At 33.9% G+C, this 15,918-nt stretch overlaps 1 protein-coding gene and 1 long non-coding RNA gene across 4 annotated transcripts in view; both read left to right on the top strand.

Annotated features, from left to right (window-relative positions):
- LOC140063627 (mediator of RNA polymerase II transcription subunit 24-like) overlaps positions 1 to 7,438 on the top strand; it is a 54,472-nt gene extending 47,034 nt beyond the window's left edge. The window contains exons 18-22 of one of the 2 annotated variants that reach the window (XM_072110049.1): positions 1,432 to 1,499; positions 3,588 to 3,681; positions 4,271 to 4,345; positions 4,895 to 5,040; positions 5,773 to 7,438. In XM_072110049.1, the coding sequence (XP_071966150.1) occupies positions 1,432 to 1,499; positions 3,588 to 3,681; positions 4,271 to 4,345; positions 4,895 to 5,040; positions 5,773 to 5,901 (512 nt within the window). In that variant the 3' untranslated portion in view covers positions 5,902 to 7,438. Of the gene's footprint in view, positions 1 to 1,431; positions 1,500 to 3,587; positions 3,682 to 4,270; positions 4,346 to 4,458; positions 4,573 to 4,894; positions 5,041 to 5,772 lie in introns of those variants that run through there. The other variant, XM_072110050.1, reaches the window with a different exon arrangement.
- Positions 1 to 15,918, top strand: part of LOC140063636 (uncharacterized) — a 478,535-nt gene that overhangs the window by 336,503 nt on the left and 126,114 nt on the right. The window lies entirely within an intron of this gene.

Here is a 15,918-nt window from a genome sequence, read left to right as displayed (position 1 = left end):
GTACCTACTTTAAATAAAAAGATGTCGTTAAAACAAAGATTGTTAATATGTGTCGGAGTGGAAAATTTTTTGGACATATTAAACAGGACATGAAAAACTTCAATATTAAAGATGTTACATTTTTTTTGTGTTTTTTTGCATTAAATACTTAAATTGATCACCTATAACAACCAGTATTATTAGGAATTCATAACTTTTGCCATGGTGGCTTCAACTAGTTTAAAATTATTTTCTGAGAGACTAAAATACCGCCTCGAAGACGGTGCCGGTGGCTCGTTAGTAATACTAATAACACAGTTAAACAAGATTATTTTCACTTAAATATCAATGACACAAACAGATATAAATAAAATAACAATAACATTGTCTCATAGTTGTTAAAAAATCAGCCATTTTACTTTGATCAAATATGTGTGTCGGAGTGGACATTATGTGAACACCATATTAGAGTTCATTACAGTGAATTACTTGGGTTTAGAAACATTATATGTACATTATATTAATTGTAGTATGTCAGCTTATAATTTTTGCTATGAAAATTCAATTTTTTATATTATTAACATAAAAATTAATGGTAGTTTATGAGGTGTCGGAGTGGACATTTTTTTGGACGGACAGATTTCGATTCCCCGGCATTCAGCCAAATTGTCAGTTAAATATATTATTTAAGTTTTAATGTATGGTCAATCTTATTAGTGTTGTATATAGATGAAAAACAGTAGACTTGCTTACTTATTTGCTCTGGATATAAGCCAACGTGTCGGAGTGGACATTTTGGACGGACAGAATTACAATAATGAAAACAACAAAAAAGTTAAACATGTATACATTTCACACTCATTGTTTATACCTTATACGTTTAGGGGTAGATCAACCAATTTAAATGTACATAATTCATATAAATATATATACATACAAACAACAACAATGCATTTCATAAAAATGATTTTTTGCAATGAGACACTCAATTTTGTCTAAAAACATGACATTTTTGGCCGCTGTAACAAAAGTTTTCATCGTAGCTCAATAAAAAAATTGTTGTAGTTTGCCCATCAGGTGCTTTATCAAAAATTACAAACTAAATCAGACAAATACAACCTGATGAAGAGCTATTTGCTTATTTCTCAGTTAATACTGACGGCCTAGGTTACTGTGAAATTGCCCATAATTTGATTTATAAATGCTCATAAATTTGGATTAATTATCCAAGTGACTTCATTCCCAGACAACAATAAAGCTTATAATGATTTGTTCTAATTGATAATTCATTTTTATTTATAAAGCAACTCATTAAATTTTTTTACTTTTAATATTTTTTTTAAAACCTAAAATCATTAGTTATACTTTAGGTTGTATGCTTGAATAGAGCAATCGTTTTCTTCTATTGTAATAGTATTTCAATTAGGTGATTTTTTTAATTTTTTTTTTTAGATTTAAAAATCAAAGAAGAAAGGCAGGGTAGAGGAACTAAAAGACCAAGAAGTGAATTTGAGAAAGAGGTTTGTTATTTAAGATGCTGTTATGATAGCATCAGCAATTGTATTCGTAATACCGTATTTAATTGAGTAAATGTCCAACAAATTTATATGAAGAAGGCATTTATTTTTTTAGTGTAATGTGGTAACATGTGTGTAATCAAATAGATACTCCCTAGATATGAAGAAATACAACACAATTAAAGGGGGATTCTGGGTTTAAAATTGGTTTTAAATATCGTTTATTTATTAAATAAAAAATATTATAACAATATAGACATGTCAGAATGAAGAAGTAATAACGAGAAATTAAAAAAATTAAATTTCATATACATTTAGGGTAAATTCATAGAAAGTCTGTTTTTCAGCAGCTTAGGGAAGCTCATTAATATTCATGAGATATTCACAAAATCACGTCACCAGTGGATTCCAAACTCGCGACGTCATGTACGTTGTGTTTGTCAACTAATTTACATCTCTCTCCCCTGTCAAACGACGACCACCCGATCATTGTGAAATACATTTTTTGTAGATTTTCTAAGCTAGGCCTAAAGTGTAATAATAACAGTAGTAGCATATATTTATTTGACATTTAATGAAATACAAAATTTAGTACAGATACGGAGTCATAAATTATACTATTTTTATACCTCTATAGTACAGATCGTATTATCGGCTTCACGTACAATACTACTCTAGGCCTAGCCTAATAATAATATGGGCGAGAGCCATTCTGACTAGGGATTTCATGCCACGATGGCTACGTTAAAACAATGGGGCCCATGGGCCTAGCTAGCCTACTACTAGACGATTGGCCCATAAATAACAAAACCCATCCTATCAACCAAACTCCTAAACAATCTAAACCTAAAACGTTCTACAAAATCGGCTGTAAATATTGAAGCAAAACAAGGTCCGATCGCCGTCCACACGTATGGTGTCCCGATCGTCTAAGTAGGCCTAAAATAAAATAGGCTTAGTTTACTCTCCAAAAAAGCGGATACTCATGCATCAAGCAAGTAGACCAGGTAGTAGTAGGAAGGAGACCTAGCTGATCCGGCCCAGTTAAAAATTGAGCTAGCTAGTGTAGTAGACCCTATGCGAATTGATACTACCAGGCCTTTTACTATAGGCTGCACTACACAAATATTCCAACTCTCTCATTCGAGCTATATTATCTATACCATTCCGGTAGGTCAAGTCGACCTTCAATCAAATACTGTACATCGTTCATGTTGTGATTATAGACGGGGTATACTCGACCCGACCAGTTTGGTATTGTTGTATCTGCTTATCACGTGACGATGCCAGGCATGGGCCGGGCCGGGCAGCAGAGAGAACACGTGTATTTTCGTCTCGCTCGATCCTCAGCAGGAATGTACAGTATACGTTACGCTTCATTGATTTTGATTTTTCCCTAAGTCGGTGCGAAAATCGGCAAACGTAAAGTGCAAACATATCTAATTTTTCACTGTTTTGATGAATTTTCATACAAAATTTACTTTATAAATGGGAAGACCGACTAAAATTACATCAGATAAGTATAATTTTACAAAAGTAATTGATATGGTTTATGATAACGAGTCGTCGGAAGATGGACCATTTCACGAATTTCCTATTTTGTAACCACAGTGTGATTTTGCCGTAGCTGCACTTGTAATCTGGCCTGATTTCACAGCCTTCGTTCTGCTTCACTGGGCGCTTATATAAATTGAAACTTTTACCGTTCAAGAGACAAACAAATATATTTTACATTTTTTACTATTCATTTTAAACCCGGAACCCCCCTTTAATATCAAAATGCTTGGTAAATTGTAGATCATGTCAATCACTGAAATCTACTACATATGGAAATGTTTTTGGGGTGTTTATTTGAAGAAATAAAGTTCCCGGAGCGTTTAGTTCAAATTATATTTAATGGAGGCTTTTATTCAAAGCAGGGCGTTTATTTGAATAAATACAGTAGTTTCTTTTTCCTATGAAAGAATTAAGATGTTACTCAAACCTATTCAAATTGCTGGAATTGAAAAGACCTCTAATGTACATAATGCCAAAAGTGATTTACTCCTTTCAGTATAGGAATCTAAAATAATATTTACTGTGGCATTTTAGGATGCAGGTAGTCTGAAAGACGATGGCAGGGTGACAAATTCAAAATTGCGCCGTCTGCTAAGTTCACCAGAAGAAGATGCACCAGAACCATCAGGTGAGAAATGCATTTTTATCTGCAATCATTGTTTTGTTACAATATACATTACTTTCATTCAATTTATTTCACAATGCAACATATTAACATAGATTATCAATAAATGAATAATAAGATGCAAAGTCTGAAAGAGAGCTTAAATTTATTTATCCCAATAAAATGTTATTTCGTTAAACAATTAAATTAGAAGGTCAAATATTATTTAGAGCTTTGAAAATTCCACGTTTAAGTGTAATTTGAACTGTATAGTTAAGGTTATATGAACATTATGTCTAATCGTTCTTTGTAAATGTGAAAATGGCAACTTTATCATCCTCAAAAAGTCATGCTAAGCTCCAGCCACTTTCTTAAAGCTTGTGTAAATTATTCATAAGCACCGTGCTGTGGCTGCCTGTCCTGTTTCGTAAAGTCCCTATTATCAACACACAGAGTTCAAAAGCATGCTCACATACTGCACTTTGCAAAATATGCCATTACATGGTGAAAATGTCAGCTATTAACTTATATAATAGAAGAATCAATAATCTTTTTCCTCATACATTTAAAAAATACTTTAAGTTGTAAATGTGTGTGTATGATTTTCTGATAGGAAATCAGTCAAGCGGAAAGTTCATTGTATCCAATATAAACCACTTGCTTACGGATCCAATCAATCGAGCTATAGGTATGTTCTTCTAGGAAATTGTGTATGATAAATTATTATAGATTAAAAAGCCATGTTTTAAAAAACAAAAATTGTGTTAAAATCCTATTGTCTGTTGGTATACCTATTTGCAGGGTCATCAGGTTTGTTTGAAATCCAGAGAAATAGCATTAATTTGTCAAAACCAAATTGTGTACTCACGATTAATACGAAGTCTCAACACTGACGAAGTCGACGAAATATTAATCGTGAGTACACAATTTGGTTTTGACAAATTAATACTATTTCTCTATATACAATATATTTTATCATGAATTTTCTGCACCCCTGTGTCCAATGAGGATACAAAATAACTTAGTAAAAACTTAGTACACTATTCGAAAAGAGTAGGGGATCGTCTCCCGGTGTGCTGATCTGGTAGGCGCTGCACTGCTGGCTGCCGTCGGTTCGTGGAGGACCTAATCAAAATACCTCTGAGGACCAGAATAAATACCTTTACCTGCTTCTTGTCCAGATTGTTGGAATATATTTTTTCCGGAAAAAAGTGGGAATGTATCATTATTTTTTCAGCTTCATTACTGCAGTTATTTTCATCAATGATCATAAGTGAGTTCACTGGACCAAGAAGTGAATTTATCAATACATTTTTTCAAGAATTACTACACTGCAATGAAGCAGTTGTTAAAAACGTATTGCAGTTTGCAAGTGTTCCAATGGTAATGTAAACAACTGTATTTATATTGCATGTACCCAGTGAACCAAATCCACAAAGTGTTGGTAAGGCTTGTCCTATGACGATAGTTACTTTGCCATATGAGCAGGAAAAAGAAAACATTTTTCAACTTCAAAGAACTAAATTAATGGTTACATAATGTGTGAATGTTTTGACACAGAAACGGGACCAATTTCTAATTACCAGTAGATTTCCAACTTTTATTATTTTCAGTGTATACAGGTATTAGTTTGTTACTATATAGTGAAAATGCATTGTCGCCTTTACCTCCCCTGCAGATGTTATGAAAGTGGCCTGTATATTTGGGTGTACTGTATATTTTTAATTTTATAGCTTTCTCGATCTCTCTATTCCCCTCAGCACACATCTCCCAATATTATTTCATTTTTCCAAGTTTGGGCCTCTGTACTGTACTGGTTAAATAGCATTCTCAAATTAACGAATTGTTGTTGTGGGTTGAAAGTTTGTTTGAAATTGGAGTTAACAGACTTAGAATCAGACTGAGGTTAGAAGATGAAAATCCAAACTTAGTTTTGTAAAGAAAAACACAAACATAGTTTCTTTCCAACCACTGTTGTGTGTCGAGTATTTGTTATACTTCTTGTATAATATTTTTATTTATTTGTGTGAAGTAATGTATATGTTATTCTTAATATACCATATTATTTTTCTCATTAACATCATATTTTTAATTTATCGCAATATTTGTTTACAGGTTGAGCAATTTTTGTGTGTTTCTGGCGGAGGAAATTTTTTCATTCAATTTGTGATGGCAGTGTGCAGCCTAGGCAGCCAAGGAGCAAGAAGTTTAGCAGTAAAGGCGTTATGTCTAAGAAAACGGTGACCTGAGCACAGGGTTATTATTGTGAAACTGACAAAGCCTATTCTATTACAGTATTCCAACATACTTGTATCATAATGCTTGCTAAATAATAAAATAGACTTACAGTTAGTGTTAGAAAGCAAAACCCAAAAGCATGCTAGAGTTCATTAAAACTGTGAGCAAAAAATACACAACTGGCCTTAAAATACTTAATATTAGGCAAATAATAATTATTATTATTATTATTATTATTATGCTAGATCTAATTGAGGGATTGTCTAGAAGGTACAAAACAACCATTGCTGGTGTGTTAGGTATTAATAAGGGACTGTCTAAAACGTACACAACCACCACTGGTGTTGCTTAATAACAATAATTGTTAATCTTATATAACTCATAATACAAATGTTTATAAGCGCTCTGTAAAAAATAGAACTGTAACAAAGTCATGAAATATCCTAACTAAGGCACTGTCTAAAACGTGCAGGACAACCTCTTCTATATTATAATAGTTATAGACTGTCTACACGGTACAGTACCACTGTATATTAGCGCAGCTAAATAAACGATTGTCTAAACAGTCTGCCACTGCCACTAAAATGTAATTGAATTAGAATGCTATTTAAATGAAGGGTCATCTAAAAAGTTTAGTAACACCACTGCTAATGAGTGGTCAGTGATTGGCTTCAGCTAGAGACTAAACCACTACACTGAGGTCTTTCTGGTTTTTTTTTATTTGCGATGGTTCAGAGAAACAGTTTGTACACATACATATTAGTAATTCTCTTCGTTACGTGTTTAGAAGAGAATTTATATGTCATCGTAGTTGTACGACACGGTTTGGTATGCCGTGTGTTGTTATGCAAATGGGCTTGTGCAGGTGTAGTGGGTAAGGGAGTATGTTTAGTCATTCGCGGTCAACACGTCACACTGTTAAGTTCTTTACCCCAGTTCGCGTTTTCCTTCTCACTATATCTAACTAATTTTGTGCCGTTATGGACTCAGAACAGGGCGTAGTTGGAGACCAGGGTTACGTTGACATTGCTGACTGCTGTTCTTGATGCTAAGTTGAGCAAATTCAAAAGGGAGCTTGCCGAGGAGTCGTATTCCCAGCTGAGTTTGCAACGGTTATGGTAGTTGGCGTGTGTGGCCGCACCTGCCCAGAATAAATATGTTTCAAACAGTTTGTTTTTGTTGGTTCTTGTATGGGGTTAACGGGGACTGAGATGAGATTTGATATTTCCATATACTGCGAAAAATGCACAACCAATCAACACTCGGCAATATTCAATTTTCGTAAGTTTAACCAGGGCAACAACTCGCTGGTTTACCCATGGAGCTATAAATTAATGTTATAGCTGTATGTTTACCGAGTGTAAGATATCTCCGGAAATTCCCGGCAGCCAAGTAAATCAATTCCAATATATTATTCCAGCTTCAAGAATGAGTGTTTAAAAATCTCTCTTCACACACATCAAAGCTTTCGAATCCATTAACATTTTTATGTCATAATGCCATAGGTCTAATGATAAGTGATTAGCATGTAGTGACACCTGCTTTGTTGTCACGTTGGAATCGTAACATTCCATAACAATATCCATGACATAAAATTCCCGGTAGCCAAGTAAATAAATTCCAATATATTATTCCAGCTTCAAGAATGAGTGTTTAAAAATCTCTCTTCAACACATCAAAGCTTTCGAATCCCTTAACACTTTTATGTCATAATGCCATAGGTCTAATCATAAGTGATTAGCATGTAGTGACACCTGCTGCTTTGAATCGCAACAATATCCATGACATATGTAGAATGTAAAATGGTACGTTGGTTATTTTGTCACATTTGACGTTAACGTTATATTTAATAATTGTAATGCAATAATATGCCATCGAAAATCAACCTGTTGAGTGCACAGTATATGCGGCCACAATCGGAGAGCTGCCTTGCCATTTTTACAGTACCTCTAAAATGTAAACTTTAAAAAAGTACACAGATGTTGTATACGAAGATGTTGCATTCAGTGGCAAATCTTCAAATTACCTTACCTTAGACCACATTCAGTAGTCACCTTGCGTAGTTTTTCACTTCAAATATTGTTGAACGAGATCATCGAACCATTTGGTTCCACTCTTTTTTTAATATTGCTTTCAACATAGTATGGTCTATGTTATTTCAAACAAACACAACTAGTCTACAATTGTTTCTGTAGCATTTCAAATAAACAACATCATAGCTCTCTACACAACACTCTTCTTTATATTAGCATTAAAAACGATGGTGTCTTATTGTTCTATACACCAGTGTCCACGATTTGTGCTTCGGAGATATCCAGCAAAATCATATATTGCCGTTTTAAAGTAAAATCAGCGGAAACATCTGCTCTACCGAAACAAAAGCAAGGTTTGAGGAGTAAGCAGCTGCCTGTTGCCTGTGAAGACGTTGTGAAAATCATAGCGAAGAAATAGGTAAAGACTTTAATGTGCGAAGGCCATTTTAGCATAAGCGTATCCAGAAAATTACGAGTAAAAACACGCATTGGCTTGAGAAGTTTGGAAGACTCTACGTATTAACAACATGCAGTTATTACTGATATTATCGACCAGGCAATTAATGTCAAGGCGATGGAAATGGCGATATTCATAAAACGCAAATAAATCATGATTACTCTCAAGAAATCCCGATACAAGCATATCAAGAATCCCGAAATGACACACCAGAATCTCCTTGTGCACACCACTTTGATCACGGACGGAAATTATCGGGTCGGATGTAAATAGACAGAGGAGCTGATCCAGTTCATGGGAAGAATAATCGAACACGACAATGAATCAACGAAAAAATTAATGTAAACATGAAATGTGAAGATGATGATATATCGACCTTATCCATCGATGGTAAGTTCATAGAGATTATGGAAGAAAACATTTCAAAAGACGACACTGGCCACATATATCTATCTCTACCGTATTATATTTTTTCATAAAGTTTCATATGTGAAAGCTTGAGCTAAATAACAAGCTCAAAAGAAAAGGAACTACGTCGACTTTGTGGGGAAACGTCTACAAATTTGTCATGCGGTACCAGTAACCATCGAAGTAAATCAACTCGAAATTTGATTCGCCCGAGATTTGTATACAGAAGTATGTATGTAATGAATGCATAACTAAAAGGTTACAAGAGGTTGAGATCCCTGGATTACCCGCAGATTTTTAAATTTTTTTTTTTAAGCGCATGCCGACGATATTGGAATAACAATAGATCACTGCGGTACCAAAAGTGCACGACTCTGCAAAAAAACAATAATCTCATAATGAGAAATACGATTGATTGCGAACAAGAGCAGTTAAGATTCTATAATCTGAAGAGTGTTCATGGGTTTTAAGACTAGGAATGCTTCATGGTCGCAAAAAGATGAATGGATGTCCAACTTAAATCTACAGTAATTGACAGGACTCCGAGCTGTATAGGATACGCATTTAAAGGAGAAGTTGAGTACCTAACAGGTGTCCTGTGATGGCAAATGGCACTTCATTGCCGGTACAGGTGGATCAGCGTATGATAGGCCACCGTTGTTGTAATTAAATAATTTAACTTGTTATTACTGTGTGCTTGTCGAACGAGATAATTAATACATGAATATGAGCCTTTAGTATGAATCCAGAGCTAACCAGCTAACCAGTGTCTAACGATTCCACTGCTTGGTTTCTTTGTGTTTCTTTGCTGTGTAATTTACTCTTTTTGCATTCCCCAAATAAGCCACAATCTGTTTTCTTTTATATCCATGGGGTCTTCTGTGCCATCCGACGATTCTTCTACGCCATCCGACGATTCTTCTACTTCTTCGACCACTGTGACGTCAGATTAAGAAAGGAATTTAGAACATAGTTCTTGGACAATAAAGAGCTCCATGAAACCCGATTTTTCTCAATCCTCTCATACATCCAAAGATAGATCCAAGCAAGAGGAGGTGGATGCGGTCTCTGCTACTGTAATAGGGATCTTAATGAGTTAGAGCTGTTTATTATTGACGAACTGGTTTATCTGAATGACCTGGATGACATCTTATGTCGTAGGCTATCATCATCGAACGTGTCCATTCATATCGGTGAAAACACGCGTTGATCATTGCGGTGGTTTCATTGACTTATTAGAATTACCGTAAAACACTTGGATTAGTCTGCTTCTTTTACTATTCTATTATTAGAATTATAAGCTGCTCCAATTACCAAGGTTCCACTTTGTCTCTATCTCTTTTTGTAGTTTGTTGTAAGACCAGACCTGTTATTTTCATGTTAGGAGACTATTAATTAACTACCTCATACTTTAGTCTGGTTAACTGTTCAACTGATTCTCATATATAAGCTTCGGTTTCAACTTTAGCTTTGTTTAATTTCTAGGTCCATGGTTATACCATGTTATTGTGTTCTTCCATCAAACTGGCGGAAACCGGCCATATTCTCAAACCGCCAGATGTTTCTGTGTTTAAAATAAAGTGCTTGAATGTTTCCTGTTTAGGCTATACATTTTGTGTGCACGCTATTCCGATTATTTACACGCCTTACTCTATTTCGTATTTTATTCGCATTTTTTCTTCAAGAATGAATAACAAATACATATTTAAAAGTTAATTACCACTTTTATTTTGGAATCATATCTTAAATACAAAGAATAAAAAGTTATATGTGTAAAAAAACCACAAAATTATCAACAGTTCAGATGTAAATTTCGTCAGCTACCTATTTCTAAAATAATGTTTGTTATTTAGTTATACTAATCATCAAAATATTATGTATTTATATATATTTACAGATTACAACAACAACAAAACTTGTATTGACTAAAATGCTGATTGATAGTAATAGAATGTTTTATCGAGTTTTTTTTTTTTTCTAGTTTTTTTTTAATACGGTAACATTTTTCATCGTATTAGTATGTCTCGTTTACAGTATATTTTCCTGCAGCCTTCCTCCATCCAATTATTTACGTCCAATATATCTTGCACCTTATCTTATACAGTAATTTAGTTATTTTTATTTCAAATCTAATTGATGGTAGTATTGTTATTTTACAGTATTCTCTCTGTAATCTATAAGACATGAACAGTACAGCAAATGTCTGCACTCTAAAGCTATAAATGATAATCGATATGTCTACTTAATCTTTGTGAACTTAAAATTTCTTTACATTTTTTCCTAAATTTTCTCAAACACATCCAGTATAAAAAAGGCTTTATTGTCACAGATATGCACTTCATAACAACCGACATAAGTGTTATGCTTCTTTTAGAATTATATAGCAAATGTAAAATGCTTACAGTATCCAAAATGTTATCCACCAATGAAATACTGGAGATTAAAATCAAGAGGAATGGTACTGGCATCAAAGAATACGTATGTGTCAACATTTTCCAAAAGTTAAAATCCTTTAGTTCCATTTTCTTATGTGTCTTTCTTTGTCTGATCAATATCAAGATACCAATAGTCAATTGAATACATGAAATAAACACTGATATGAAACACAACACAGTGTTGTAAATCACTAAAATATAGCTGATGGGTTTTGTGAAGAAAACGATGGACAACGCCAAGGAGCCAATCCATGCCAGAAGACACATAATCTTCACATTCTTCTCAACCATGACAACCTTGTTATACGCAAAAGGATTTCGATAAGCATTCCATGTATCCACAGCAAGCAGAAGGAGTAGCAAGATTGAAGCAAGGTGACCAACTTTGTATACACTTATCAAGAAACTGAATTGTGGATCAATTTGTTTTATACGACTTCTGTTACGTTCAAAGATGCTCCAACTAGTAATCGCTATACAGTAAGTCACTGCTATCCAAATATCGGCAACAGCAAGATTTGTGATCAATATTTTCCGTGATTTTATTTTTGCATGTTTCATGCTATGATAAACAGTCACAACGGTTAGATTTCCGATAATAGATATTGAACCGATGATGCAGACGATAATGCCGAAGGCCAGAATACCTTGGTCCCTGACGTCTGCGCTCTTAATATCAGTGCTGTTGCCATTTTCTTGAAACATCGTTAGTGCCTTACTGTAATAATTTTCCTATTCCTGTTAAAGCGTCTACTGAACACGAAATAATGAGCATATATTGGTTTTAACTAGACGCAATATAATACATTGATTTCCTATTTTACAGGGTCTTCCGGTTATGCACAGACCAATAGGAATATGGCTTCTATAACATGCCTATTCATTTAAGGTATTGATATATACATGGCATGGGATAATGATGGGATCTACCTCATGTCGAATAAAAATTTACCTTTTTTTTCTATTTCATTTAGGCCCTATATCAACTAAATTTCCACAAGTCGAAAGTAGACGGGTCCATATAATAATCACAAGACTTTACCCGCTATTGCATTGTTACTATTCTACTCTTCATAATGTTGAAGACAGGCCGATTTTCTTTAAAAAAAATACTATTTTGATAGATTTAATATACGTTTATACAAATGTATTGATTTCCGATGGATGGAACATTCCAATATAACTATTTGGTTTAACACAAGTACCACCAGCTGTCGGTAAATTTATTAAAAAAAAACCTATATAGATATAGTATTGCAATACTTTGACATTACTGTAAATACGTATTAACCATTTTTGGTCGCCATTTGAATCGGAATTTTTTTACTGCGAGTGGGGATACTGTTAGATATATAAACACATGTACAAATAAACGTATTACTATGAGTGTGAGTAGGCCCTACTGTTATATATATATATATAAACGCACAATATACAAATAAACTTTATCACTAACAGCTGCTTCTCAACGTTTGTATTAATTAATGTCAAAAATATAAACGTTGTAGTGGTGTATCGTTACATGTACTATGCTATTTCAATCGATTATGACAGTGACAGTTTTAACAGTAACAGTCTATCTAGGCAATTAGTTCATCCATTGTTGAATGAAGCCCTCCTCATAACATTTCCATTTCTGTCTAATTCTTGCTGTCCTAGTCCATGCAGCCGTTCCAATGTATGTTGTTAGATCATCTCTCCACCTTCTTTTTTGTCTTCCTCTTTTCCTCTTTCCTACCCTTGGTTGCCATTCTGTTAATCTGTATGTCCATCTATTATCTTGAAATCTCGCCACATGCCCAGCCCATCTCCATTTTGATTGTCTTACTTTCTCCATTATATCTGTAACACCTGTCTTTCTTCTTATGATTGTATGATTTACCCTGTCTCGAAGCGATAAGTTCATCATCTTCCTTTCCATTGCTCTTTGAGTAGTTGTAAGTTTCTGTTCAAGTTCCTTTGTTATTGCCCATGTCTCTGAACCATATGTCATACTTGATAGCACACATTGGTTAAATAATTTCTTTCTCAGTGACATTGGTATACTCTTGTCAGTCAACATGTGTTTGTGTCTGCCAAAATTCATCCATCCTGCTTTTATTCTTAACATAACTTCTTCCTTCGTGGTGTCTTCCATTTTCAGTGTTTGTCCTAGATATTTATATTCTTCCACTTTTTCTAGTTTCCGTAACAGTAACAGTATTAAATCGCAAATGTGTTACTTATGAAGTGGTATATTATTTATAGGCCTATAAAACATGAAAAAAATATTTCGTTACTGGGTATTTCAAAATTGTTTTTCTTTGTACCCATATCCTCTTACCCATCCGGCCCTCAACCATGTTACACACAAAACACAAATTGGGTTTGTTTAAATGAGTCCAAATCAAAAATGTTGACTCATTTTGTGACAAGTTTCTCTTTCGGAAGTAATTTCCAGGGTGCTAATATTAGTTGACTAGGCCTACATGAATCATCGTGTCTGTTTATTCGTTTCTGTAAACGACAATAGTCCACTCATTTAAAAATTGTTCCTCTTTGTACCGATCCTCTTCACATCCCTCAACCCTAATGTTACATACAAAACACAAATTGGGTTTGTTTAAATGAGTCCAAATAAAAAAAATTGGACTCGTTTTGTGACAAGTTTCTGTCTCTCTCGGAAGTAATTCCCAGGGTGCTAATTTTGGCTGACTACATAAATCTATTTATTATTATAAGTCTTTTTATTCGTTTCTTTAAACGACATTGTATTATAGTCCTGTGATACGTACATTTGAAATCTCCATTTTTTTCTTGCTGAAATTATTGTGTATTCGAGAACCATCTGCGGGCACGACCTAGATGTCGCTTCGCTCGCGTACCATCTAGTCCTAATAAGTGAAGTAACTGTGATTGAACATTGATTTCTGTCAAAACAGAACTCGCATTGTACAGAACGACAAGTCACGCTCGAGTGTGCTACATCAGATTTATATCACATTTACTTCATATAGGCCTATAATGGCACCCAATAAAATGACAAGACGTTTTTTGTCTTAATCCATTGTACATGTACATAATCTACCATGTCATTTTAGAAACAGGTGGTCGTTTTAAAGAGGACTGCAATACGTGAACTATTTCGGCGTCTGTTTCAAACAGAAACTAGATTAGATAAGTAAAGTTTCAAGTTGAAATGAAACTGGGAATAGACATTTAAAAAATCCAGAATATACAATGCACTTTTTATCTTTTAATTAAATTTTAAAATAAAACTAAATGACCGAGGATATAGTATGTACAGCGCTTAGAGGTTTCACAACATTAGGCGCTTTATAAATCCAAGAGATTATTAGTCGCGTGCAAACGCGACTTTACAGTTCACTATGTTGGTCGGTTGGCCGGTAAACACTAACTCAAATTTAAGCACGCGTGCGGCGTGTATATGGCCCTGTTTTTATTAGTATATACTAACTGTACAGGAAAAGCATCCAGTGTACAGTATGTCAGCTGGAACGATTGTGATGGCGCTAGTTAACACTCGGTTTGTATATCTGCGAATACGGGAGTCCGCTAATGCGCCATGCTATTGTAGGCCTACATGGCAGATATATAAATAAAGTAGGAATGGATTTATCCGATTGTCGTTGTTCTGACCGATATAATAGTACAACGTCAGACCATATTCAATCTTGTATGCTCCTGTGTGCGTGTTTTATAGTTTCATTATTTTAATTCTAAAACACATTGACTTTTTACTGTTTAATTTTTTTATTTTTGTATACACATTTTATACATTTTCAGCAACCTTCGGCGTATTTCACTAAATAAAAGATGCATTGAAATTCCTACAAAATGAATGTGCATAACTGTATAAAAATTGTTTAAGTTGTTTCAATCAATATCCCTTCCTGTTTCGACAGAAACCACCGCACCGAGGTTCAACAGGAAATGGATGCTTGTTTTCTTTAATACTTCCTCATTAGTTAAAAATCAGTATTAAAAATAGTTTATTGATTTGATGGAAAATGCTACAACATCCTTTATTTTATCATATATTTTATTGTAGGCTTATAGTACATCAACTCTTATGTAAAAAGAAAATCAACCCGTAAACGTGTGTGTAATGTAGCATTTTCCCTCATCATATTTGTATTTCAGTATTTCAGTATTTATTGGTACTCACTTTAGAATCAGTGGCACACACCTTTCGGTGGTGCGTCCATACAAATATAAACAACAACATATAAAAGGTAAATGATGATAAAACTTACATAATTAACTTACATTGAAACCCCCCCCCCCCCCAAAAAAAAAAAAACAAAACAAAAAAAAACATAACAAAACAAAAAACAAATGTACAGTAGTAATTGCACACTTGAATAGATACTTAAAAACAATTGTATAACGAGCAAATCAATATATCGAAGCAATAGGTCAGTAGTAAATACACATTAGGGCCTACTTACAAAATGTCTGACACAAAAAAAAAACTTATACATAGTAAATAAAACTAAAAAACAATTGAATAACAGGCCTATAAAGATACAATAGGTCAACAGTATAAAAAATACATAATCATGATTATTTTTACATAAATCAAGATAAACACAAATATATGTTTATATGTATTTGAAGTTAGATAAGCCAATAAATGATTTTATTTGCTTAATTAGTTATTGATACAACTAACTAGTCTATCAATTCA

Source organism: Antedon mediterranea, chromosome 1, assembly GCF_964355755.1.
Source record: "Antedon mediterranea chromosome 1, ecAntMedi1.1, whole genome shotgun sequence".
NCBI classification, from domain to species: Eukaryota; Metazoa; Echinodermata; class Crinoidea; order Comatulida; family Antedonidae; genus Antedon; species Antedon mediterranea.
The sequence above is the reverse complement of the archived record's forward strand: the minus strand, read 5'-3'. Positions and strand labels throughout refer to the sequence as shown.